Below are 21,529 nucleotides of genomic sequence, written 5' to 3'. Positions count from 1 at the left end.
TGTCCAATATTTTTGGTTGTAAATTTTTTTCTGTTTACAGTTGAGTTTTTTTCTTCTCAGGTGGTTAAAAGAAGTAGTAATGTATATTTATGTCATTATACATATCTGACAAAAGATGACTTGGAAGGTAACAATTAGAGCCTTGACTTTTACTTTCCCATTGTTTTGACTAATGATACGGTAAATCTTGAATAATGCATATGGCTCCATCATCTGTAGTAATGGAAGTAAGCAAAGGGAATCAATAATTGAGGAAAGTACATAATCTTAGAGTTGCTTTGGAATAGATCTTTGTATTTATATTAGATTATAATAGTATATAGAATTCTAAGAACTCATTTTTAAGCCAAATAAAGAAACCATTCTATGAAGCCCCAATTTTTTTTTTTTAAAGATTTTATTTATTTATTTGACAGAGAGACACAGCGAGAGAGGGAACACAAGCAGGGGGAGTGGGAGAGAGAGAAGCAGGCTTCCCGCTGAGCAGGGAGCCCGATGTGGGGCTCGATCCCAGGACCCGGGATCATGACCTGAGCCGAAGGCAGACACTTAACGACTGAGCCACCCAGGCGCCCCTGAAGCCCCAGTTTTTAAGGAACCTCAAAACCTGGTCAGCTTTTCAGTTCTGCCTCAGGTCCTTGATCCCCAGTACTAGGACGAGATGGTCTGCTCTTTAATAAGGTTTAATTACATGTAATAAAATGTATAGATCCTGGGTTCAGTTCAGTGATTTTTGAGAATTATACACACCCCTATTAACCATCATCCCAAACAAAATATAGAACATTTCCATTATCTCCCAAATTCCCTCGTGACACTTTCAAGTCAGTACCCCTCCTCTACACAATCGCTATTGATTTCTATCACTGTAGATTAGCTTTTTTAAAAAAAATAATTTTGTGTGAATAAGATCATGCAGTGTCTTGTCTTTTAGACAGAAGCAAACATGTTGAATAGTTACTATGCAAAATGTGCTAGCTTGAAGAAAGTGACTTGTACATTTTTAGGTACTTTCTTACCACTCTTCTTATGAGTGTTTCCTTGACATTGCCACTTTTGGTGAGGTTGACTTTTTTTTCTTCTCTTTTAAACAACCTGTATTTATCCTTTCAGTTCCTAGTGGATTGAAGGCTTACGTGAGGGAAGGTGCCTTTTTTTTTTTTTAAAGATTTATTTATTTTAGAGGGAGATAGAGAGTGGGGGCAGGGGGTGGGAAGAGCAGAGGGGGAGAGAGAATCCTGAAGTAGACTCCCTGCTGAGCGTGGAGCTGGACATGGGGCTTGATCCCAGGACCCCAAGATCACGACCCAAACGGAAATCAAGTCAGCCACTTAACCGACTGAGCCACCCAGGCACTCCGAAGGGAAGGTGCATTTTTATTAATAATGATATTTCAACTGAAGTACTTTCCACCATCTGTAGCCTAATTAAGATCAGATATTTCAACCAAACCAAAGGGGTACATATTGAGAGGTGAATATACGTAGATACATAGACACTCTTGTGGTTGGTATTCTTTGAAAATACTGTAAATGAAAAAAACTGAGTATTTTACTTTTCTAAAAATGAGAAAATAAAATATTCAGTTATTGGATGTGATATGTTTGTGTTTTCTAGTTCAGGATATCTTGATTGATAAATACTTAGACATATTCTTTATGATGTTTTTGAGAAGTGTTCAATATTATTTTTTAGAACCAAAGTATAATAGAAATAATGAATAATGAATTTTATAATGAAATTGATAGTCGACTTCGTAGTTTTATGGATGACAATAATAAAATAGAAAATTTGGCCTCAAATCCAAACCTGGATGCTCAATAAATATTTGATGATGAATGAATATGTATTTGACACCAGTAAGATTAGGTTACCTGAATAATTTAAGCTGTCGATGCAAAGAGTAGCTAGATTAGAAAATATGTAAATGGAATAATATAAATTTTAATATATAGAAGAAAACAGCATGTATTTTTGTTACATAGGATGCTTAGCTACAAATAAAGAATTGGATGTTTTGTCTTTTCGGTGCTCCATTTAAGCACTGTACCTTCTTATGTAAGTAGCACTGATTTTGGTTGATTGCATCAAATTATAATTTAAGTTACGTAAATGGGCAAAACAATGTTTCTGTTCTTATAACTAAATTATATATAGCTAAAAGAAACTCCCAATTTGTTGTAAACTTCTTTTAGATGTCTTTTTTGCTTCAAGCTTTTTTTTTAGTTTTAAAAAATATTTTTAAAGCATTTACTGCAAACCTTTTTTGACATGTTTAGAAAAATTGAAATGAATTTTGGCCACTAATTCTTTTTTTTTAAAAGATAATATTTATGAGAGAGAGAGCGTGCACAAAGCGGGAGGGCGGGCAGAGGGAGCGGGAGAAGCAGACTCCCTGCTGAGCAGGGAGCCCAACACAATGCAGGGCTTGATCCCAGGGTCCTGGGATCATGACCTGAGCCAAAGGAAGGCAGAAGCCTAACCAAGTGAGCCACCAGGCCCACCCCCCCCATGACCACTAATTCTTAAATGTTTGGATCAAATACTCCCCTGCTGTGTTAAAACTGTCAGGAGAATTTATTTTTTTCTCAGAATCTTAAGGGCTTTACAAAATTTTTTGTCTGCAACTTAAATAATATTTTGGCAAATACACATGTTAAGTGCTGAAATATTTTTTAAAAGCTAAAATAAAGGTGAGGTGTTCCCTTTAAAATGTTGTAAGGTAGTGCCTTAACTAGGGTAAGTGCCTATTTCAGAATCCTTGCTTCACTGTAAATACATAATTCAGAAAGATTTCCTTTTAATGACTTAATGGGGAAGGTATTTATGAAGAATGAAAGGAATTTTCTAAGTGGCAGTTCTGTTTGTTGTTTTTATTTCCTTTATTTGGGGTAGCATGCATTCTGTGATAGATTTAAAGAGATAATGTTGAGATATCAGTCAGTAAATCAAAACAAACTTTATATCTGGTTATCAAAATAATGTTAATTTTAGAAAATAGGATTATGTAGAAAAGTATATGAAAAATATACATATTCCTCCAAACCAGTGCTTATTTATTGATAACTTACAGTACAGTTGCTTCCAGTTTTTGTGCATGTCTACATATAAGACATAAAAGCATAATTAGACTTGGTTATTTTTAGTAAAAACCATTTTTCTTTTAAAGACTTAAACCATGAGAGACTATGGACTCTGAGAAACAAACTGAGGGTTTTAGAGGGGAGCGGGGTGGGGGGGATGGGTAAGCCTGGTGATGGGTGTTAAAGAGGGCACGTTCTGCATGGAGCACTGGGTGTTATAGGCAAACAATGAATCATGGAACACTACATCAAAAACTAATGATGTAATGTATGGTGATTAACAGAACAATAAAATAAATAAATAAATAAAAATGTAAAAAAAAATACTTAAAAGAGGCAAGGAACATAAAAAGTAGCAGCAAAAACTCTTCTTTTTTTTTTTTTTTTTAAGATTTTATTTATTTATTTGAGAGAGAGAGACTGAGAGAGAGAGAGCATGAGAGGGGGGAGGGTCGGGAGGGTCAGAGGGAGAAGCAGACTCCCTGCTGAGCAGGGAGCCCGATGCGGGACTCGATCCAAGGACTCCAGGATCATGACCTGAGCCGAAGGCCGTTGCTTAACCAACTGAGCCACCCAGGTGCCCTAACCTCATAATTCTAAAAATTAGCTGTGAAAATTGGACAGGATTATTCTTATACAAGCTTATACAGTAGAAATCTGGATTGTTGGATTTTTTCATTGTCCCTTATTGTTGGAGGCAAATTGAAGGCCTAGTGTTTGCTTCTTCAGGTGTTAGGTGCATTGAGGGGGATGAGGGGTAAGATGAGACTGTGAGGGGGAGAGATAGGGAAAGGAAAAAGAAGTTTTATGATAGAGTTTTTTTTTAAATAGTGCTAAATTTTAAAAAGAAAATTGCCAGTCTTAGATTCTCAACCAAACTATTTGCATGTTTCCTTCCAAGGTTTGAGTAAATTTTACTGCAGAATAGTTTAATGTACAGAGAGAATTAATAAGGAAAATGAACTGCAAAGGAAGAAATTTTTCATAGTTTTAGGTCTCTCTGTCATATGAGCAGGCTAAATGAACTCAGAGAAATATTTCCTAGGCACATCATTTAAGATCAGGAGCTGAGGTTTCTGTAACTGCTTCACCAAAAAACAAAATACTCATACAGTCACTCTAGCTTTTGGTTAGAAACAGAGTTCTCCGGAAAAATACTTACCTGATACTCTTGAATACTTATGAGGGTAAAAGGAAACTGTTTAATTCCTTTTTTTCTTTTAACATTAAGATTTTTAAAAATGGACCATCAGATTTTTTTTTTTTTAAAGATTTTATTTATTTATTTGACAGAGAGAGAGAGAGACAGTGAGAGAGGGAACACAAGCAGGAGGAGTGGGAGAGGAAGAAGCAGGCTTCCCGCTGAGCGGGGAGTCTGATGCGGGGCTCGATCCCAGGACCCTGGGATCATGACCTGAGCCGAAGGCAGACGCTTAACCAACTGAGCCACCCAGGCACCCCTGGACATCAGATTTTAAAGCACCCTATTTCTGTCCAGCCCTTTTTTTTTAGCCTCCAGGATTCTTGTTTAGATGTCCATTCTACCTACAGTGTGATGCTATTTATGCTATTTATAGCTTTATACAGACCAAACTATTTGAATAGCTGAATATCCTTGAAGAGTTTTCCTTAAGCTGGGGGTCTAGTTCAAAGGCATTTGCCCTACATGTCTCATTAGTTCTTAACAATAGACTCATGTGTAACAATTGAAATATTTTTTCCCAGGCATCTGCCCCAGGTTTTGATGTAATATGCTGGGGGTTGCACAAGCATTTAACATTATTTCTTAAAGCTTTACAAGTAATACAGGTGTCTAGGCAAGCATGCTCTCCCTGTCCCTTATTCCTAAACTAGATTATACTTTTAAACATTTGGTAGGCTAGGCTAAACAGTCTTTCTTTTTCTGATAAATGGATTACAGAGAAGCCAGAAATCTCAGTAATTGTTCTTTAGCAAATTAGCTTTTATTGCCAAAAATAATACTTTAATGAAAGAAGCAGTGTAAAAAAACATAAGCAGGGTGGGCACCTGACTTTGTTTATACTTTTCCAACTGTTTCTTATTATTTTCTGATTAAGTAGTGTAGGTGTCTCACCCGGAAATTAAGTTTACAGATGTACTTTCTTTGAACTAGTTCTCAATTGCTCACTGGTTTGTCATACTTGCTGTTAGACTCTAGTCTATCTAGGCCATATTACATAGGCTGCTAATAGTATTTAACAGTGCTTCATTATTTGAATTGAGCTCTGTAGAGCAAAATATTTTGATCTTTCTACTTCTATTTTCTGAGTATCAGGAGAAAGAAAATGTTATCTCTCATGGCCCATCCTGTTCCTAAATTCTGCCTAATCAGGAGGAGAATTTTCCACCTCCAGCCAAACAAGTAGGCCCTTCTTTACACAATCAAGGAATTTCTTTCTTATCATCAATATGTGATAGTAATCTTTTACAGATTTTCTACCTATAATCTGCTGGTTCTAGCGTAATTCCAAATCAGATTTGTTTTGTTTTTGCTGAAATAATTTGTGTTTTTTTTAAAGTACATCTCAAAACTTGAAGCTAACTTAAAATGGCATTATATAACATGTTCATAAACAAAACAGTGCAATTTTCTTAACATAAAAAATGTATTGGTTATTTGTCTATTTCCAAATTTTAAGAGTAAAGGAAACAATATTAGAATAAGGATGAAAGAGTAGAAAGTAGTTTAGTGGTTTAAATTTTAGTGGTCTAAAATTAAAATTAATTATTTGAAGTTGATTTGTTGCTTTTAATTTTTTTGTATGTGAGTTAAAATTTCTTTATTAACTTCTCTAAGCAAGAGAATTATGAGATTGGGGCATCAGAAGGAGCCTTCCTGATTTAATGACAGGGAAAACCAAGTTGATAAATCTGTTAGAATCTATAAAGTTCAGCAAAGTTGCCAGTGTAAGAATAATTTAGAAAAATCAGTAGCATTTCTTTACACTGTCAGTGACCAAAATATAAGCAATAAGACTCACAATTGTAACAAAACATCAGCATAAACGGTTTTTCCATGATTTCAGTGATGTAGATACTGCTTTGAATTACCTGTAAATTGAACATCCAGTCTTAAAAAGAGTTTTTACTAGACTCTTTTAGTAATAAATTAGAAACATGGATGCTCTGTGGTTCTTCCCTTGAAAGTACATTGCCATGTTGCCCAAATAGGCAAAAACATTTTTTAATTACATAAAAGACATTGTCATTTCCTTTAGGTAAATCCAGAAAAAAACTTCAGCTTTAAAATGGCATGAACTTCTTTGTAAACTAATATAAATGATATTTATGAATTCAGGAGCTTTAAAAGTATTACTGATAGCTAGTGTTTATGATTGATCGAGAATAGAATTTAACTTTGGGTAAAAGGGATTTGGCACTTGATTCTGTACCTGTTTTCTAAAATTATTAAAATTTTCTAGTGGTATGTTAGTGTTATAACTTAAGAGATTTATTTTCCTGAGGAACTAGCTTGATATTTTATGAATTAGCAGCTACAAATTTTTAATATAAAAGACATGCTATCCTTCTACCAGTGTTAGTGTACTAAGCCTCCACTATGTGACAAGTTATTTCAAGCAATGGAGATATTGTGATATTAATACAAACAAAATCCTGAAGAAACATAATTCTAGTGGAAAGAAATTTTTTTACACATTGCAAGCTAATATTACACTTTAATTTACAGCTTATCATTTCAAAATAGCAAAGAAAACTTTTCTTTGAAACAGAATATTCAGGAAAGGAAAACTAATCCATTCCAACACTTTCATACTAAACATCATTAAGGAAATCCAGAGATAAAACTTGACATTTCTCTTTGTAGGCTCTATAGGAAGCATTTTATCAATGTCAAAAGTTTTTTAAAATTTGTTAAAAAACTTTTTTCTTGTTTTGCTCATTTAATGTTTACCGATACTTTAGATTAAAATAATTTAATTAGAGGCTACTGTTTTTCAAGGTAAAATATAAGCAGCAGCATTGTTTTGAAGACCCATTTTTGTTTAAACCTAAAGCCACTGTTATTTTCAGCAATCCAATACAAAGTTTGTCAGTTGTTTTCTTCTGTATCATTTACTTGTGTTTGTATTTGACAAAGCTTTGATTTCTAAGATTCTTATCTTTATAGAGATAAATCATTATGCTGCTTTATAATTTCTTAATACAATTAATTTTTGTCAATTTAAAAAAATTAATGAATTATTTGATGAATATATGACATATATTATTCAGGATACTTAGAACATGGACTAATTTTTGCCCTCAAATCCCACCTCTCAACTTTCTAGCTGTGTAACCTCAGAGAAGTCACTTAAATAGTTTCTTCATCTATAAAATGGGGATAACACCACCTACTTCACAGTGTTGTTGTGAGGATTAAATGAGTTAATATATGTAAGATCTTGTAACAGTGCCTAGCATGTAGAAAAGACTGTATGGTTTAGCTGTCATTTAGTCTTTTTGTCCTTAACAGAATTCAGGTATACAGGCATTTCTTTAAATTTAAGGCTTGTTCAATCAGTTATGCTTAAGTGCTGACATTAGTTTCCTGTCAGGAATTATTTTCTTCTTTGATGTTATACAGTTACTATTCTTATATGCCCATGTAAGAACTATATTTAAAGCTTAAATATTGGTTTTTTTGTTTAAATTTAAACTTAAGTTCTCAAGCAGTGCATTATTGGTAGAAAAATACATATATATTTTTAAAGCTCTTGTCCTCTTAAACTTGCATGAAAGTATTGGATATTCATATGTGATAAAAAAAAGTTTAGGGAAAAAACAGACTGAAATAGTGGTTAAATTTTCTAATTATGCAAGGCGAGGACTGGGTTGAGAAGAAATTCTTAAGAGAACTTCACAGTAATCTTTACTGGCTTGTTTAGAATAGAAAAATTATGAAATGTCAATAAAGGAACTTAAAATTTAAAAACTAATATTCTACTTTTCTGAAGTTCACATATTTGCTAGAATCATAACATTACCTTTTTTTTTAAGATTTTAATTTATTTATTTGACAGAGAGAGAGTATAAGCAGGGGGAGCGGCAGGCAGAGGGAGAGAGAGAAGCAGGCTCCCCACTGAGTAAGGAGCCTGACATGGGAGGACCCTGAGATCATGACCTGAGCCGAAGTCCAGCGCTTAACCGACTGAGCCACCCAGGCGCCCAACAACATTAGCTTTTAATAAGATTTTAAAATTTTGATTTTGAATTGGAGCAGTCTCAACTATATAATTTTTAAGAATTTTTATAGAAAATTAGATAGTTTTTATCCTTTGCTAAGTCCTATTAGGATATTTTGTGGAAAGAAACTTGGAGTGCATTTTAAAAATAATCTCAGTCCTCTAGGCCGAGGTTCTTTTTTTTTTTTTAAGATTTTATTTATTTATTTGACAGAGAGAGAGACAGTGAGAGAGGGAACACAAGCAGGGGGAGTGGGAAAGGGAGAAGCAGGCTTCCCGCCGAGCAGGGAGCCCGATGCGGGCCTCGATCCCAGGACCCTGGGACCTGAGCCAAAGGCAGATGCTTAATGACTGAGCCATCAGGTGCCCCTAGGCAGAAGTTCTTATGATCTATTATGGAAGATAAAATAAAACCAAAATACTTACATTCGTTAAGACAAAGAAGCATTAGTTATCTGCTGCAGTAGTAAATAATGGGTATAAATGCATAAATGTTTAGTTTCTGAGGAAATGTTTCACTTTTCATTTAAAAGAATTTCTAAATGGAGTGTGTGAAGAAGAAGCCAGTGTCATTTTTAGAATATTCCCCTCAACTTAATGATAAAATAATTTAATTGTCTTAACTTCTGGCGGTATTGTGTATTTGACCTGTGCTTGGAATCTAAATGTATATCTTTAGGAATATAGTGGAATCTTATCATAAAACAAACTTCCCTTGTTCTGAATCTATGTATAAAGTGACTCCTTGTGGACCTCGTACAAAGAAGTTGATACCGATAAAATAGCAGAAGGACCAGCCTCCTTTTTATTCATAGCATGAATCCCCAAAATATTTTGAATTACTGTCCCCATTTTATAAATGAGAACACTGGTCTCAGAGTCTGGAGTAAGAAAACTTAAGTTCTAGACCTAGCACCATCAATAAGTTAATTTGTGATCTTGGATAAGTCACCGTTTTACTCTGGATCTAAATCTTCTCATTTTCCGTTATTGCATTATAAGCCTAATGATTAATAACATCTGACTTTTTGATTCTTTGTCCTTTTTTCATTATATTTTGCTGGCTTACAAACAAATTTTTTTTAACTTATTTCTTGGTAATGTAAAGGCCAAGATGGATTCATAGGCATTGTATTTTAATTCTAAAATTTCTAATTTGCATATATATAGTTTAATAGTATTTCAACTTGTGATTTTCAATTTCATAAATATTTTTGAGGATTTACCATACACTTAGCAGCGAAAGCAATGCAGTGACATGGAACACTAAGCCTGCTTCTCATACTTTATGGTTTCACCTCTTTGGGCCTCCATTTCCTCAGTAAGAGAATTAAATTAGATAATCTGTGATGTCCATTTTGACTCTAAAATTTGTGATTCTTAGAGATGTAAGAAGACATAGATACGTTTAGTTTTTGTTTTTTTTTAAAGATTTTATTTAGAGAGAGTGTGCATGCATGCACGAGCAGGGGGAAGGATGGAGGGAGAGGGAGAGAATCCCAAGCAGACTCCCTGCTGAGCATGGAGCCCAGTGTAGGCTCGGTCCCACGACCCTGAGATCATGACCTGAGCCGAAATCGAGAGTTGGACACTTAACCTACTGAGCCACTCAGGTACCCCAAAAGACCTAGATACAGTTTTTAAGTTTGATGTTTGTTTAATGGTAAGGGCCAATGATAGGCAGAGAAGGTTTCTTCCTAGTAGATTAAATGGTGTTTGTGAGAAATGGGAAAAAAAAAAACCCACAATTTTTTAACACTGTATTTTATTTGATAGGGTAAATAGATATTAATGCTATAAAAAATAAAGCAAAACAGCTCAGTAGAACAGATAAATAGTTTCCTAACAAAGAGAACTTTTGGAAGAGGGTGGAGATTTCCATTTGTAATATGTGATCAAAGAAATAGGCAAGATTTGAAGAAAAGATGCCTCTTGTGTGGTAAGGAAGAAATGAGAAGTTATGAGACCCTTTCAGATTCTACAGCAGAATAGTTAAATCAGCTTTCTGTGTTCAGATCTACTTTTTCTGCTTGGAACTTAAACAGGAAAAATTGAATAGCAAGTTTAAATTGCTTTATTTATTGGCACAGCTCTATCTTTAACTGCACTTCCAAATGTTTCATCACCTTACTGTTACTATGCATGTTAACATTTTAAAATGTATTCTGATAGTTTTCTAATTCACTACATGCTATATTGGCTTGTGCCCATCATTATTTAAAAACAGATTTCTATTTTTAATAGATTTTATTTCATTGAGCTTACCAAAAAATCTCAGAATTTGTTTTACTTTAAGCATATGCTTAGGGTATGGTTGAAATTAATACTGTTTTTTTCATGTTCATATAGTTCCTACTCTTCATAATTTTTCTTTTTTACAGATATTGATGATGCTCAGATACTTCCCCGCCCAACTAGAGTCAGACATTTTTCACAAAGTGAGGACACTGGAAATGAAGTTTTTGGTGCTTTGAATGAGGAGCAGCCATTGCCTCGAAGTAGCAGCACTTCTGACATCTTGGAACCATTCACTGTTGAACGAGCCAAAGGTGCAGTTCCTGTCATTGACAGTTCATCCCGTCATGCACCAAGCTTGCAGAGTTCCACAGAGGCTTCTTCAATAACTAGATCCACTGAAAGCCACATCACTGATACTCATAGTAGAGAGTCTTCTCTGGAAGTTGGTGATAGCATATATGACCATCTTTGTCACTTAATAGATCCAGTAGAACTTACAGATTCAGCTTTTGAACAAATCCAGTACATTGACCTTGAAGGAGATGACGATCTTCTTTCCTCCCTGAAAGAATATTTTAAGGAAAACCAGGAAAATCATAGTAAAAATGAGTTAGGTAAAGATGCAGCTTCTGAGGAAGTGATTATTGCAGTAAATAAGGATGAACGATCATCTTTAGATAAATTAGAATACGTAGACCAAGAAAGTAAATCAGAAAATACCGCCTCTTTTGTTGGGACTCCTGAAAACATTCAGTTTCAAAAAGAACCAAACTCAGCTGTCTTCATGGGTAGTATTGCACCTAACCAGTTAGACAGTTTTGTGAGAACAAAAACTTACGAAAAATCTAAGGAACTAAACAGTGATAAACAATCCTCAGAACCTAATTCGGGTAGCCCTTGTGATAAGGAGAAAAGGAAGCAGCTGTATAGACAGCCAGCCACAGAATTCGATGCCTGTGTAGATACAACACTAGTCGAAAAGGTTAAGGGTGTGCAAATTAATGAAAAAATCACTGTCCCACATGTTACGCATGCCAAGAAAACTACACTAAAAACACCTGTTAACCACAGACTGCCTCATGTTACAAACACTAGCAAGCTTTCTCCAACTAAAAGGAGCTTGTCTGAAACAGTAACTCATAGAGCCAAAATCATGAAAATTGGTACTAAAAAACGAAATACTGTTCATGTTACTTTTAGACCATCTACTGAGTCAGTTCAGTTTTATAATCCTCTGGAAAACAAAGAGGCCCCATGGAAGATGAGACTGCGGAGACTTGGTGGCTTTAGTAGTAGTAGTAATAGCACTAGCGGCGCCAGCAACCCCCATACCAGCTCAGATAGTTTTACAGAGTTAGTAAAACCTGGTGTGTACAGGCCTCTAGATACCGTTGGTACAGCATCAGGAAGTAAAACAGTGAAGGAGTCTGCAGAGGTTCCCACCACTCTATTACCGAAAGAAGGAATTGCAAGTAATCCGTTAGGTAGCCGTAGTACTCTTAGGTCATCCAGTCAGGAGGCAGGACTACCGCAGGGCTCCCTGGGTGGCGTTTATAAAACTGTTGTCCATGCTCTTTCGAAGCCGAAGGCAAATGTTTCCCCACAGAGGCAGAACAGAATGCCACCAGAGGCTCCACTGAGGGATCTGTACAGTCATGTAATGGGCTATTTTGGAAGGAAAGCTGCAGGTGAGCACTAACAGTGTGCAGAGCGCAAAAGGAGAAAGACAGCACCAGTTTGGCTTAATGCAACTGAAGCAAGCTATAAGCAATCAAAAAGCTTTGGGATGGTCACTGCTTTCTCTCTGTTTGGTTATGCATGCGCCTTTTCCCAGCTGTATTTTTCCCAGCATAAAATGTTTATTTAAATTACTAATTTCCCTTATAAGGCATTTAGTTAAACCTCTTTGCTGCTGAACAAGATAGGAAAGGGGAAGATACAGGAAAATTTTAGTGACCTTTCAGAGGCTATCGAAATCAAATATTTTTCTGAGTATGTACTACGATGAGCCATGAAATTAAGTTTACTAGGTAGTTGGAATACTTTCTCCCCCTGCCTCCTTATAGTTTATATTTAAAAGGGCACTGGCTATATCTAATTGAGTTCATTATTTTTATTGCTGATTTACTTGGTTTTTCTTTTTTCTTGGAAGAAAATTATTTTGATATTATGTAACATAATGGAAATCAAGGTCCTACAACCAGCACCAACATTTTTAGTTATCACTGAAGGAGAAATTATTTCTTAAATCTCAAAGTGGATTTAGTTACTTTTCATGTAAGCCATTTCAGAACAAGTTGTAGGCTTTTTAGTTTTGCATTCATTTGTATAGAATGCAAGTCCTTAAAACACTTACCAGTACTTTTCTTTTTTTCTGAGATTTTAGATGTGCATAAAGGTTTCATGATAGCCAATCATGATTTAAATATGGAACCTCTATGGACAGATTACAGAAAGCAAGATTATGGTAACTGTCTTCTCTTATCTTGATTCAAATTTAAAATAACTTTACAGATATAGAAAATTAACTTTCAGCAGTAAGGTAGGTTTTGATTTTGTTTGTTTAACATGGTTTTTGTTAGCATGATTAACAGAATGCTGTATAATGCATCTTGCATTGAGCCATTAATGCCACTTGAGGGCAGTATTCGACAGCTTAGCAAAGCCTGGCCAGTAATATAAAGATAATGGTATTTCACAGTGAACTCTTGACCAGTGTATTTTCTTAACCTGAAATGCTTTTTAGTTCATTAGGAATATAAGCAATGCTGGTTTTCGTTTAATTGCGGAGAAATTAACTCTTCAACAGCATAATAGTAAAATAAATATCTTATGTTCTATAAGTTTTTCTCCCAAGTTTAAAACTTTCTTGTTAATGTAGTCATGAAGAAATCAAAATAACTTTTTGGGTTTTCTTTTTACAGAAAAACCTTTGTGAAAATAAACCTCTTTTTTCTTAAAGCAATAACATTAAGACTTTGTAGTGAACAGAAATGACATTATGTCACAATTATAGATTTTTTATTTATCTAAACTTAAATGCATTTATATCCCACTGAGATGTACATAGATTCAAGGGATAGATTCCTTGTAAATATTCCTTGGGAAGAATGGAATTCTAAGTTATTAAGGCTCTGAATAGAAGCATAGAGGCAGGAAGAAAGATAAATATACCAGTTTCTTTATAGGCAATATTAACCTAACTCCAACTAGTGCTTATCTATAAGCTTTCTTGCTGTTTAAGGTTATACTGAAGATTGACTAACATCTGCTTAGTTAAATAAAATAAATACCAATTTACTAATTCCTAAAATTAAATCTAAAAGGAGAGAAATTATTCATAAATGCATGTTTGGCAAATAATTGATATGGCATAGGTGATTTGTTTCGGGTTGTTTTTGTTTGTTTCAAATTCAGGAAATGCAGTTAAGTCTTTTCTCACTATATATAGTTATTTATTTATTTTTAGTCAATAAAGAGGACATGAGCCCAAAACTGCCCCCTCTTAATAGTGATATTGGCAGCAGCAATGCTAATGTTCCTGATCTGATGGATGAGTTTATAGCAGAACGGCTTCGAAGTGGTAATGCCTCAGTAAGTGTTGTTTTATTTTATTTATTTGGTTTAGCAAGGAGACTAGAGAAGCTAAAAGATATATACCTGTGTGTGTGTGTGTGTGTGTGTGTGTTTGTAAATTTTTATTCAGAATAATCTTCCTCTAAAACTTACCCCTTTTTTGAATTAAGATTTTAAATTATACTTTTATAATATTTTTTATTTAAAGACATAAAACAAATAGGCTTATAATTTGGACCAGGATAAAAAATTAGAATACCTATTTGTTTAACCACTTAGGTATAAGCCCCTACCTTCTGAGTCTTCCCTCTGTGTTTCGCCTTTGCTCATAGGTTACCTTCCTGCCCACTGCTGACCCTTAGCAAGAAAGATAACAAGAGAGGTCTTCTGACCCAACTCCCATAAGTTTGATAACATAAATATTGATTGCTTATTCATTACAGATAACTTCAGAATAGATTTTAAAGTTACCTTTGTTTTATTAGAATTATGGCAGAATGAAAATAGAAGCAATTTTACCCCTAATAATGCTTTTAATTGTTAAGGAAAGATAAATATATGTGGAATTGCTTTTTTTAAATGGTCACATTCCACTGGATTTTTTTAAAAAGGTTTTTATTTAGGGGGGTGGAGGGGCAAAGGGAGGAGAGAGAGAATCTCAAACAGACCTCCCGCTGACCACAGAGCCCGACACAGGGCTCAATTCCAGGATCCTGAGATCATGACATGAGCCAAAATCAAGAGTCAGATGCTCAACCAACTGAGCCACTCAGGGGCCCCTCCATTTGGATTTGAACCTGTGAATGTCTGTAGCCCCATTACATTTCCCTTTTATTTTTAGTTTAGTTTTTTTCCTTGAATGGGAAAAAATAATAGAATCATTATATATAATCATTATAGAATAACCTCTTTGCCATCATTCCTTCCTCCCTCCACTGTCTCTACTATTTGCTGCTGCTTTTTCCATTTGAATACTTTGCTCTTCCTACTCTCTTAACTTCACTCCATGGGTCCTTTTGAGGCTTAAAGAGTCTTAGGCCCAACACCATATCATAACTGGATCTCTACTTTAGACAAACCAACAGTAATTCAGGTTATGGCTCCATACAGTTACATAGATGTTCGGTTTTACCTCCTCCTACTTCAGACCCTAAATCTCAACGTTTATTGGGGTAATTGTCTTGGAAATTCAAGATTTCAGATGTTTAATGAGAATAAGTTTTTTTAATAGTGAGATGTTTCTTGAATTTTTAGACTATGACAAGAAGAGGAAGTAGTCCAGGCAGTCTTGAAATTCCCAAAGACCTCCCTGATATTCTAAATAAGCAAAACCAGATGCGCCCTGTTGATGACCCAGGTGTGCCCTCTGAATGGACTTCTCCTGCCAGTGCAGGGAGCAGTGATCTTATCAGCTCAGATAGTCATTCGGATTCTTTCAGCGCTTTCCAATATGATGGCCGAAAATTTGACAGCAAGTATCTTTTTCTATTTGAGCAATATGGGTTTTTTTGTTGTTTTCTGTTTGAGACTGACTTATGGATTATGTAACCATCATCTTCTTCTCTAATGTTACTAGACAAGGGTTCCCACATATTTTGATTTCATTTTTCAGTGAAATTCCAAAGGAAGTTTTAGGGAATTCAAGTCAGGACCACTCTATTTCACCAAACTAAAGCCACTGAAAAAACAAAAACCACTGTCCTTTCATAAAACAAATGATATTTTAAGACCAAACATAAAGAAAGGAAAAAAAAATTAGAGTGGGCTTGACATTAGAATAAAGAACAATCATAGCTATGAGTTGGTGATTTGGGAACCACTATCTAGTTATCTGTCACTAGATAGAACCACTATCTTGGTGGTGTGTCACTCCCACATAGCTTTTCTGCTATAATTCTGGGTTACACTTGGCAGTGAAGAGTACCAAAATTTAAAAAAAGAACACGAAAACCTTGGGAACCAAGTTAGTGAAGAGCTGGGAGATGCATTAGAGAAACATGTTTACTGCTTTCATGGATTATATACTACTATGATCTCAGAACGGAATATGTGATTTAAGACAATAATGGTTTTTACCACATATGTGCCATTTTTATTATATATACCTGTGCTAGAGATTATAAAGTTCTTGAAAAGCATATTACCAGCTATCAGAAAACCTGGATAAGAATTGTGATGATACATCATATGTGTCTGTTTTTTGTCCTTATTGTTGTTAGTAATAAGCTATGAGAACCTTTAAAAATGTGTTTCTAATTATAAACTGCAAACTGTTAACATTATTTGCACTTGTCTGAGAGGTATGTAAATAGAATAGATTTAAGGGGAATGTTAATGTTTAATCATTTTGCTGAAGTAGCTTTGTCTCTCTTTTTTTAAAAGATTTTATTTATTTGAGAGAGGGAGAGGAGAGAGCACGAGTGGGGGGGGGGAGGCAGGGGCAGAGGGGGAAGCAGACTTCCTGCTGAGCAGGGAGCCTGACTCAGGGCTTGATCCCAGGACACAGGGATCATGACCTGAGCCTAAGGCAGATGCTTAACTGACTGAGCCACCCAGGCACCCTGCTTTGTCTCTTTTGTAAATACTTTTGTTTTGTAGTTGAGACTTCGGTGACTAGCATTTCTTCTTCCTTTAGATTTTGGCTTTGGAGCTGATGCTGGGATTACATCCTCTGCTGATGTGGATTCAGGTTCTGGCCATCATCAGAGTGCTGAAGAACAGGAAGTGGCTAGTCTAACCACACTTCAGATAGATTCTGAAACAAGCAGTCTTAATCAGCAAGCTTTCTCCGCTGAAGTTGCAACGGTTACTGGTAAAGTTACTCAAGGGAATGTCTTCCTTAAGTGCATTTTTTAAGCCACCAAAGAATCTGTTTAGGATTTTATTTGATAGGTTTTAAGTATTACTTATTAGAGTTTAAGTGTTATGTTTTCATTCATCTGTATGTAACAATGGAGGAAAAAAATGCATTAATATAAAAGTTTCTTGACCTGGAGTCTACATGGTAAGTTTCAGTGGACTAGCTGAACTCCTAATATTGTGTGCAAAATTGTATATATGTTTCCATCACTGCATTTCCTGTAGCAATTTTTAAATAGGTAACCAAAAAATAGTTGAGAAGTACTATCTTCTTTTCACTTTCAGAGTGAGCCCAGATTTTTATAGATTTTTGACAAAATATTTATTACAGAAACTGTAGAGAATACTGCCTAATAGAAGGCCTATTTATCAATATACTAATATTCTATATTTATACAGTAAATTATGCTTTTCAGCAAATTTTTTATGTGGTCAAATATATGATGAGTAGGATCTAAGAAATTCAGTCCTGAAATGCAGGGTCACATTATTGCAAGATTCGGGTAGTGACCAGAGGGATCCTGAGCGGCTGGTAGCCCATAGATTAGGGATTCCACTGTATGATCCATATTTACTCTGGTTCTCACTGTAGTTTGATTCCCTTCGATGGGTGGTTATCCATTCCAGTTTTTTTGGGGTTTTTTTAGCTTTTACTTTTTTATTTGAGAGAGAGTGAAAGAGCACGAGCAGGGGGTGGGGTAGAGGGAGAGAAAGAAGCAGACTCCCCGCTTAAGCAGGGAGCCCGAGGCAGGACTCAGTCCCAGGACCCCAGGATCCTGACCTGAGCCATCCTGGCGCCCCTAGAAGTTTTTACTTCTTAATTCTTCTCCCATTCCACATCGCCCTCCCCTTTGTCATGACAACCACCAGTCAGTTCTCCGTATCTGTGGGTCTGGGTTTTGTTTTGTTTTGTTTTTTAGATTCCACATATAAATGAAATCATATGGTATTTGTCTTTTTCTGTCTAACTTATTTCACTTAGCATAATACCCTCCAGGTCCATCCATGTTGTCACAAATGGCAAGATTTCATTCTTTTTTGTGGCTGAATAGTATTCCATTGTATGTAAAAAACCACATCTTCTTTATCCATTCATCCTTCAGCGGACACTTAGGTTGCTTCCATACCTTGGCTATTGTAAATAATGCTGCAGTGAACACAGGGATGCAGACCTGTTTGAGTTAGTGTTTTTGTTTTCTTTAGATATATACCCAGTAGTGGAATTACTAGATCATATGGTAGTTCTATTTTTAATTTTTTGAGGAACCTCTGTACTGTTTGTTCCACACTGGCTACACCAGTTTGCATTCCCACCAACAGTGCCCAAGGGTTTCCTTCTCTCCACTTCCTCACCAACACTTGTTATTTTTTTATCTTTCTGATAATAGTCATTTTGACAGGTGTAAGGTGATATCTCATTGTGGTTTTGATTTACATTTCCCTAATGTTTAGTGATGTTGAGCATCTTTTCATGTGCCTCTTGACACATCTCTGTGTCTTCTTCTGAAAAATACCTATTCAGATCCTTTGCCCATTTTTTAATTGGATTGTTTTTTGTTATTGAGTTATAGGAGTTCTTTATATATTTTTATATATTATATATTTATTGAGTTCTCTGGATCTTTATATATTTATATAATTCTTTATATATTTCTTCATATAGATATTCATTTATGTATTATATATTTATTGAGTTCTGTGGGTCTTTATATATTTCTTCATATATATATTAGGCCCTTATCCACATATATGATTTGGAAATACTGCTTCAATTTAGTAGGTTCCCTTTTTGTTTTGTTGATGGTTTTCTTCACTGTGTAGAGGCTTTTTAGTTTGATATAGTCCCACTTGTTTTTGTTTTTGCTTTTGTTTCCCTTGCCTGAAGAGACATCTAAAAAATATCACTAAGACCAATGTGAAGGAGCTTAGTGCCTATGTTTTCTTCTAGGAGTTTTATGTTTTCAGGTCTTCAATCCATTTTGAGTTGATTTTTGTGTATGATATAAGATAGTGGTCCAGTTTCATCCTTTCACATATAGCTGTCCAGTTTTCCCAATACCATTTATTGAAGAGAATATCCTTTCTCCATTGTGTATTTTACCCTCCTTTATTGTAAATTAATTGACCATATATGCATGGGTTTTTTCTAGGCTCTCTGTTCTGTTGATCTCTGTGTCTGTTTTTATACCAATACCACACTGTTTTAATTACTACAGCTTTGTAGTATAATTTGAAATAGGGAGCAGGATACCTCCAGCTTTGTTTTTCTTTCTCAAAATTGTTTTGGCTGTTTAGTCTTTTGTTGTTCCATACAAATTTTAAAATTATTTGTTCTAGTTCTGTGAAAAATGCTATTGGTATTTTGATAGGAATTGCATTGAACCTGTACATTGTATTGGGTGGTATGGACATTTTAACAATGTCCATACCACCCAATTCTTTAATTCTTCCAACTCATGAGCATGGAATATCTTTCCATTTATTTGTGTCTTCTTCAGTTTCTTTCATCAGTGTCTCGTAGTTTTCACTGTATAGATCTTTCACCTCCTTGGTTAAATTTATTCCTAGGTATTTTATTCTTTTTGATATTATAAATGGGATTGTTTAGGGTTCATTATTAGTGTACAGAAACACAGAGTTTTTACGTATTAATTTTGTATCCTGCAGTTTTACTGAATTCATTTATTCTACCCTGCAATTTTACTGAATTCATTTAGCCTAACAGTTTTTTGGTGGAATCGTCAAGGTTTTCTATATGTAGTATCATGTGGTCGGCATATACTGACAGTTTTAATTCTTCCTTTCCGATTTGTGTACCTATTATTTCTTTTTCTTAACCTAATTGCTGTAGCTAGGACTTCCAATACTATGTTGAATAAAAGTGGGGATAGTGGGCAAGCTTTCAAGTTTTCACCATTGAATATGATACTAGATGCTGGTTTGTCATATATGGCCTTTAATATTATATTGAGGTACATTCCCTTTATACCCAGCTTGTTGAGACTTTTTATCATAAATGGGTGTTGAATTTTGTCAAATACTTTCTGCATCTAGTGAAATAATCATATGATTTTTATCTTTCCTTTTGTTAATGTGGTGTAGCACATTGGTTGATTTGTGGATGTTAAACCATCTTTGTCTCCCTGGAATAAATCCCACTTGATCATGGTATATGATTGTTTTTATGTGTTGTTGAACTCAGTTTGCTAATATTTTGTTGAGGATTTTTGCATCAATGTTCATTAGGGATATTGGCCTCTAATTTTCTTTTGTGGTGTTTTGGTATGAGAGTAACACTGGCCTCATAAAATGAGTTTGGAAGTTTTCCTATCTTCGATTTTTTGGAAGAGTTTGAGAGGGATAGGTGTTAAGACTTCTTTTTTTTTTTTTAAGATTTTATTTATTCGTCAGAGAGAGTGAGAGCACAAGCAGGGGGAGTGGCAGACATAGACACCTTTGAATGTTTCATAGAATTCACCAGTGAAGCCAGGTGGTCCTGGAATTTTGTTTTTTTTTTTAGGAGGTTTTTGATTACTGATTCAGTCTCCTTACTAGTGATTGGTCTATTCAGATTTCTGTTTCTTCATGATTCAATCTGGAAAGATTGTACATTTCTAGGAATTTATCCATTTCTTCTAGGTTGACCAATTTGTTGGCGTATAATTGTTCATAGTAGTCTTATGATCCTTTGTATTTCTGTGGTATTGGTTGTAACGCCCTTTCATTTCTGACTTTATTTGAGATCTTTTTTCTTCTTGTGGGTCTAGGTAAAGGATTGTCATTTTTATCTTTTCAAAGAACCAGCCTTAGTTTCATTGGTCTTCTTTATTGTCTTTTTAGTCTCTATTTCATTAATTTCTGCTCTGATCTTTATTATTTCTTTCCTCCTACTAACTTTGGGCTTTGTTTGTTCTTTTTTTTTCTAGTTTCCCTAGGTGTGAAGTTAAATTGTTTGAGATTTTTCTTGAGGCAGGCCTGTATTGCTATGAAATTCCCTCTTAGAACCATTTTTGCTGCATTCCATAGATTTTGATATGTCATATTTCTGTTTTCATTTGTTTCTCGGTATTTTTTTTCCTTTAATTTTTCATTCACCCTGTAGTTATTTAGTAACATGTTTAGTCTCCATATATTTATAGTTTTTCTGGTTTTTTTCTGGTAGTCGATTTCTAGCTTCATAGTGTTGTGGTCAGAAAAGATGCTTGATATGATTTCAGTCTGGTAGAATTTATTGAAACTTGTTGTGTGACCTAATATGTGATCTATCCTGGAGAATGTTCCATGTGCACTTGAGAAGAGTATGTATTCTGCTGCTTTGGATGGATTGTTCTGTACATGTCAGTTAAGTCCATCTGGTCTAATGTGTCATTTAAGGCTGATCTTTCTTTATTGATTTTTTGTTGGAAAGACCTAATATTTTAGGGGCTTGCTTGGTACTAGTAGCACTCCCATACAACCACCACAAATTGTTCAATATAGTATTAATTTATGCTGTACATAATTTAACAGGAGCTTCTGCTCTGTGCCAGACACTGTACCAGGCACTGGCAGTGCATCAGTATGTAACAC

At 35.0% G+C, this 21,529-nt stretch overlaps 1 protein-coding gene across 11 annotated transcripts in view; it reads left to right on the top strand.

Moving 5' to 3' along the window:
• RALGAPA1 (Ral GTPase activating protein catalytic subunit alpha 1) overlaps positions 1-21,529 on the top strand; it is a 247,521-nt gene that overhangs the window by 98,230 nt on the left and 127,762 nt on the right. For 7 of the 11 annotated variants that reach the window (XM_032404954.1, XM_032404953.1, XM_032404952.1 and 4 more), the window contains 4 exons: positions 10,669-12,213; positions 13,995-14,119; positions 15,356-15,572; positions 16,737-16,913. In XM_032404954.1, coding sequence (XP_032260845.1) covers positions 10,669-12,213; positions 13,995-14,119; positions 15,356-15,572; positions 16,737-16,913 — 2,064 coding nt within the window. Of the gene's footprint in view, positions 1-10,668; positions 12,214-12,911; positions 12,993-13,994; positions 14,120-15,355; positions 15,573-16,736; positions 16,914-21,529 lie in introns of all 11 variants that reach the window. The other 4 variants (XM_032404962.1, XM_032404961.1, XM_032404960.1 and 1 more) reach the window with 2 other exon arrangements.

Source organism: Phoca vitulina, unplaced genomic scaffold (genome assembly GCF_004348235.1).
Source record: "Phoca vitulina isolate PV1807 unplaced genomic scaffold, GSC_HSeal_1.0 scaffold7, whole genome shotgun sequence".
Lineage (NCBI taxonomy): Eukaryota > Metazoa > Chordata > Mammalia > Carnivora > Phocidae > Phoca > Phoca vitulina.
The sequence above is the reverse complement of the archived record's forward strand: the minus strand, read 5'-3'. Positions and strand labels throughout refer to the sequence as shown.